This window comes from Quercus lobata, chromosome 9 (genome assembly GCF_001633185.2).
Source record: "Quercus lobata isolate SW786 chromosome 9, ValleyOak3.0 Primary Assembly, whole genome shotgun sequence".
Taxonomy (NCBI): Eukaryota; Viridiplantae; Streptophyta; class Magnoliopsida; order Fagales; family Fagaceae; genus Quercus; species Quercus lobata.
The window spans coordinates 8,997,585-9,003,577 of record NC_044912.1 but is presented as its reverse complement, the minus strand read 5'-3'; the positions used below and the strand labels follow the sequence as shown (position 1 = coordinate 9,003,577).

Sequence of the window (5,993 nt, the reverse complement as noted above, 5' to 3'; positions counted from 1 at the left end):
GTTAGCTGCAGCGGCAGAAGGTCGGCCAAAACGCATATCTAAGGCACCTCCTTGTGGGACAGGGGGGCACAAACATGGACACAACGCTGGGCCGGAGGCATCTGATGAAGGACATGCAAGACCTCCTCCTTATTATACGAGAAAGCGTAAGGTTCAAAAAAGGTAACTCAAATGATACCTTATTCCTTTAACTGGACATTTCAAGCTGGTGTTGAAAAGTTCATGAAATTATTTTTGTGGCCAAAATGATTTAATGTACATTATTTGAACTAGGTGAAAGGTACAGTTGGGACATTAGCTGGAGGTAGATATTCATGTGTTTGGGAATGATACAATTCTTGTTGCTGTTATCTTCGAGGTACATTTAGCATATCAATCTTATAAAATTTTCTCTTCTAACTACATAGATACTCTATGATCACATTATACTCCTGATTTGCCTCTCCACTTCATCCACTCGCCTCTTATCCTATGATTCATATTCTCTTTAATTTCTCAACTCTTATGAATTATTGCTCAAAGATATTGAAAGCTCTTGCTCTTCTCAACCATCAAGTCTTGCAACCCTTATCGACTCTACTTTTAATTATAGGTGGTTGAACTTATTTGGAAAGAAAGTTTAGGACATATTATTCCTCAAAGAAATAGATTAGGACTCATTGATCCTTTTGAGGGAAAAAAAGTAGGCCTTATCTGTACATTTCCTAATCCTAAATTACAATAACAATACTCACGTTACTATAGGAACTAAAAGCTCAAGAGGTGGTCAAAAGAAAAAAATATCTATTTGACAGGACTTCTTCCCATATCTATGAATTTCATTGGACCGTCATGGATGTATATGCTACTTTACGAAATATGTGAATTGTTGTATATCTTGGAAACCGATAGTTTTTATGGCCTTCTTATTCTTATACCAAGGAGTTGTTGCATGTCGTAATTAGCAGAGATATTTCATGAGTTTTGAGGCTTAAAAGATTAGCTTCTTGAAACGACAATACTGTTTTTAAGAGTCATTGATCAAACTTATGAGTCTTTAAGTCTCATAGTTTGTGGTGCATGTATAACTAATTTTAGCCATTTACCTCTGAAGAATAAAGTGGCTGAGCAAATCTCACTTGATCCATTGACAAATATGACAGGCGATGTCTGGCATGTATTCCTGAAAGGAGACTTCAAACACATGCTTTATGGCTACAAATTTGATGGAAAATTCTCCCCAGCCGAAGGGCTTTACTATGATTCTTCTCGGATTCTATTGGATCCTTATGCAAAAGTTAGTGGCCTGCATGAGTTGTTTACTTTGTTGTACCTTTAATGTTTCTTTTTTATCCCAAATACTTTTAATATGTACTTATTAACTATTTACATCTATGAACAAAATATTTTCACTCCTTTGACTGCTTAAGTTTGGTAGATCATTTGCTTCCTATGTCTGGATGGTATAATTTATGCGTGGCTTTTTTTTTGTAAATCCAGGTTTTGCTTCTAAAATGCAATGAACTCTGATTTCCTTTTCATTTGTCTAGGCAGTTATAAGCAGAGGTGAGTTTGGTGCTTTAGGAGCTGATGGTAATTGCTGGCCCCAAATGGCCTGCATGGAACCTTCTTTTGATGATGAGGTAGCAAATACTACATTTACTTCAATAACTGTGGGCTGTTTTTATTTATTATTATTACTTTCTAATATTTATTAATGCTTTATATTACTATAAAGGAGCTAAAGGTTAGATGTAAATAGGCTTGTCTTATGATATAGTCAAACGTGTGTCACTTTATTGTCACAAAATCCCTGCCTAGTTTTTTAATATTTTTTTTAAAAATGTTTTTTGTAACAATTTTTTTCATGCTTCTTGTTCAATATGAGGATATTGGGGTTTACGTCCTTAAAAAAACGCTTATTCCCTATGCACATTGTAGATCCCAGGTAAAAGGAAATATTATTCCTCAAGATGAAGCACACCAAGATAACTTTTGTAATTTTATCTCAATAATTGTTAGGTACTAAACAGGAATCTAAAGCTTTTTTCTGACTCTTATTATTTGAAATTATTTCAGTGCACCTACCAATAATTTTAGCTTCAATCCAGATGGGTCTGCTGTGAACCCTGGAGCTTTCCAGCAGCATATTCGAAGTGATTCTAATCTTATGGCTCAGTTGTTTCAGGTAAAACTGTGGTCTTCTTCTTCAAAGTTATTCTTTGCATTTCAAATTGGGGTTTGAAGCATGTAAATATGGTTTTCCTGTTAAGAAGAAGTCTGGAATCAGATAAAGTCTGGAAACTTAACTCCTTGGGTAATAGGTTGGTTCTAATATTATTTGCACTACCGCACCCTCATGGTGTTCTTGAGCTAGAGCCTATTTGGAGATGATTTTGAAAATTGGATTATTATCTGAAAATGCCATGCCAATCAGTAGCAGTTGGCATAAAATTATATGTGAAAATAAAAATAAAAATGATTGGATTGTTTGTAATCCATTCTTGATTTCTATGATTTATTTTCTTCACTGGTGAGTTTCTAGCAATCTAAAATTTATGTTGAATTTACAGAATGATCCTGAACTAGCACAAGCTGTTCTAGGAAATGATCTAAATAAACTGCAAGACCTTTTACGAGAGCGTCATCGCCAAAAATCTGACTTACGACGTCAACAAGAAGAGGAGCTCGTAAGTTGCTTATCTGGTGGCTCTAACTCTTTCTCTTCCTTGGCCTTTATAGCTTATGTCATGGTGCTAAGTTTGTACCACATAAAGTACTTTTCAAGTTCTAATATATTGGCCTCTAATATATGTGTATTTACGTACTTACCATTTACTGATCAGATGTAGTTAAATTGTAACCATTGAGTTTCTTACATAAATAATTTAATTTGATAATGATTATTAGATGGAGAAACTGATACATATACGTTCTTGTTATTGTGTGATATAGGCCCTTCTTTATGCAGATCCTTTTGATGTTGAAGCGCAAAAGAAGATTGAAGCTGCTATTCGCCAGGTCAGTGTTATTTCTTTGTCATATGTGGCATTGAAGAATCTCGGTAGCCCTTTATCCCTGATGCTTTGGCTCAGGGGTTCAACAGGTACGCTGGGTCAGGGTAGGTCATAGGTCTGGGTGTTGTTTAGCATTGGATAGAGGGGGAAAAAAGTGAAAGAAAGAACCTTTCTTTGTACTCTTGATTTTCTGCGTATTTTTTAGTCTGTTGAAATCTTAAGTTCATTGTAATTATGGAATCTATAGTAATTTAATTTTTCATTGTGCAAAAATTCTAACCTTATAATGATGTTTGCAAGTGGCTTTGCTATGTTGAAACATCTGTTACTTCTCTTTGAAACTAATTTTTCATTCCTACAAATTCCTTGGACTGGTTAATACTTACTGGTGTGCATTAATAAGTAATAACTGAGAGACTTTTATGCCTTAGGATTCTTTTGTTATTTTAAGTTTCTTCATTGGATTTTTTTGTATGTACGCATTATATTTTCTGTGACCAATAGTAGGCATGGCCCTACATGCTAGAAACTGTGATTATAAATCTTTTCCTTGTAGGATGAATTCATTAAATTCTCAGAAGAGGAGTGTGCATTTTGATTTATTGATTTTATTTTTGATGACGAATGTGATTGCTGATGATAGAAAATGATATTGGACTGTCAAAAAGTGATTCTTTTACAATGTTTACTATAATGATTCATAATATTTGCATAAAATCTTATTCATTAATGTTTACGCCAACTAATTTATTACTTGCAACTCTGAAATTTCTTTCATCCTTTGATAGTTGTGGCATATATCTTTTTTATTTTTTGTTTAATATAATCTTAGTACTATTGATATAATCATAAAATTGATTTTTTTTCGATTATCTTTTTTTCCACGCCAAGAAGGAAGATATATTAAATGGGTAGTTCATGTTGACAATACTTCTAAATTATTTGCAGAAAGGAATTGATGAAAATTGGGCCGCTGCCTTGGAACATAACCCTGACGCTTTTGCAAGGGTGGTATGTATTATCTATTTATCTTCAACCCTGGCTATCACTATTACATACATAAATATATATATATATATATATATTTGTTTTTGTATTGATTTTAAAGTTTCTTATGCAACTCTTCAGGTTATGTTGTACGTGGACATGGAGGTTAATGGTTTCCCATTAAAGGTAACAACTAGATGGTGAAAAATATCTTAGGAATAATTCTTGTTGCATCAATGATTCTTTGTTGACAATATTCTTCTTGTTTCCTCAGCTCTTATATTTATTTATAGTTTCTCCATTTCGTAAGGCAAGTGACTATGTTTTGAGGTTTTTTGGTTATTCACAGTGTATAGAGATTTTCAACTTGTGATGCTAATGGTTAGTGAACTTTGTGCAGGTATTGAAAAAGTTGCTCAAGGATGATGTCATATCCAAAGCAAGGATTAATACTGAGGTTGGTTACTTCATACAATTAAATTTGTAAATGGTTTGTGGGTGTGTTGTTTTCCGTGGCATGACTTATTTCTAATAGGTTTCTAATCTTTTTTTACTGAAAAGTATTTTCGTCAAAATGGGCTTCAAGCTTCAGGTCGTGGGTTCACGTCATAACCCACGACCTGAGGCATAAATCAGTAATTGGGTTCTCAAAGTTACTCACAAGTTCATCTTTTGGAGGTTCATATGGAGGCATGTTTTCAAGTTCTGCTTCAGCAGCAGCAAGATAAAGTTAGCTTTAATTATTCTATGTTTCCGAGATTCTTCTTGCTTCCTCAGGTCTTCCATTTCTTTATATTTTTTCCTAAGGGGTATTAGAAAGAAATATAAAGAAGTGGAACACGTGAGGTTGCAAGAAGAATCTCGGTAACAAAGAATCATTAAAGCTAACTTTTTCTTGCTGCTTGTAAAGCAGAACTTGAAAACGTGCCTCCATATGAACCTCCGAAAGATGAACTGGTGAGTAACTTTAAGAACCCAATTATTGCACCTGATCGGAGTAAGCTGCCAAAACGGCATGGTGCAACTTCTGCAGCTCAGGTAATTAATCTTTATTGCTTGAATTTGTACTTCATGCAGAAGTTGGGCTTATGCTCTGCTTTTTGGTCATTAGCCTTTTCTTGTTAGACTATCATTAAATTGTAGAAATTCTGGAAGTATGCATAGGATTGCATTATTTATTTATGATTGACAAAGAATATTTAAACTATATCATTCCACCTTTTTGTTATCTTTCCTTGTATGCTTCATGATAATACAATGAATTTAAACTATTATATTTAAACTATAATAATACAATGAATTTCCTCTGTGGTTGTGTCCAACCAAGATTTTCATTGGAAGCTTTTGGCCTTTATTCTAAATAATGTTGAATGTACTGCCAATCAGTTGATGGAAACACTTCTTTATTTTAATGGAATTTTATAATAGGAAACTGATGCAGATTGATGATTTTTTTATTTACAAGTTGACCTCATTCCATATAGGGAGAGTTTTAGAGAGCTTCCCCCCCCCCACCTGGCTCTCTAAAACTCTCCCTATTTGTTGGACTCAAAAGACTTGTATGATTGTTTCAAAGTTTGTCCTAACTTCAAGGTTTAATTTGTTATGCAGGACCGTCGTGATTACATGGATGATTACCATGTAAGCTTCATTCTTTTCTCTACTTATTTTTATTGCCAAATAGAGGTGGTATTCATTCTTTTCTCTTTTTGGAAGCATCTTATAGCAGACTTACAGTCAAACATATTGGAATCTATTTTGTTTATTATTATTATTTTCTGTATTTCTTTTCCAGAAGTATCTAATTGCTGAAAAACTTTGTTGCTTTAAGAAATTGCAAGCTTGTTAAGCTGCTTCATAGAATTTATATCTTGAGAGGAAATTTGAAAGAATGTTGGTGTGGAGCAGTTGGCATTGGCAATGTATTAGTGATGAGTGATTTGGAACACACCTTTCTTGTTAAAAAAAAAAAAATTGTTTTTTCTAAGCTTGGCTATTGGTGCATTTCAG

General features: G+C 33.7%; 1 protein-coding gene and 1 long non-coding RNA gene across 2 annotated transcripts; both read left to right on the top strand.

Annotated features, from left to right (window-relative positions):
• On the top strand, positions 1-1,223 carry LOC115961020. Its single transcript, XR_004085282.1, has 3 exons — positions 1-162; positions 274-358; positions 1,143-1,223. It is a non-coding gene; the product is annotated as an uncharacterized LOC115961020 (long non-coding RNA).
• A 2-nt stretch (positions 1,224-1,225) lies between these two features.
• LOC115961160 (protein DNA-DAMAGE INDUCIBLE 1-like) lies at positions 1,226-4,409 on the top strand. The gene is made up of 9 exons (XM_031080191.1): positions 1,226-1,276; positions 1,530-1,622; positions 2,059-2,167; positions 2,553-2,669; positions 2,935-3,000; positions 3,945-4,007; positions 4,125-4,169; positions 4,258-4,333; positions 4,384-4,409. Exons 2-9 carry the CDS (start codon positions 1,570-1,572, stop codon positions 4,407-4,409), a joined length of 555 nt encoding a protein of 184 aa, XP_030936051.1. The 5' UTR covers positions 1,226-1,276; positions 1,530-1,569.
• Positions 4,410-5,993: the final 1,584 nt, after the last annotated feature.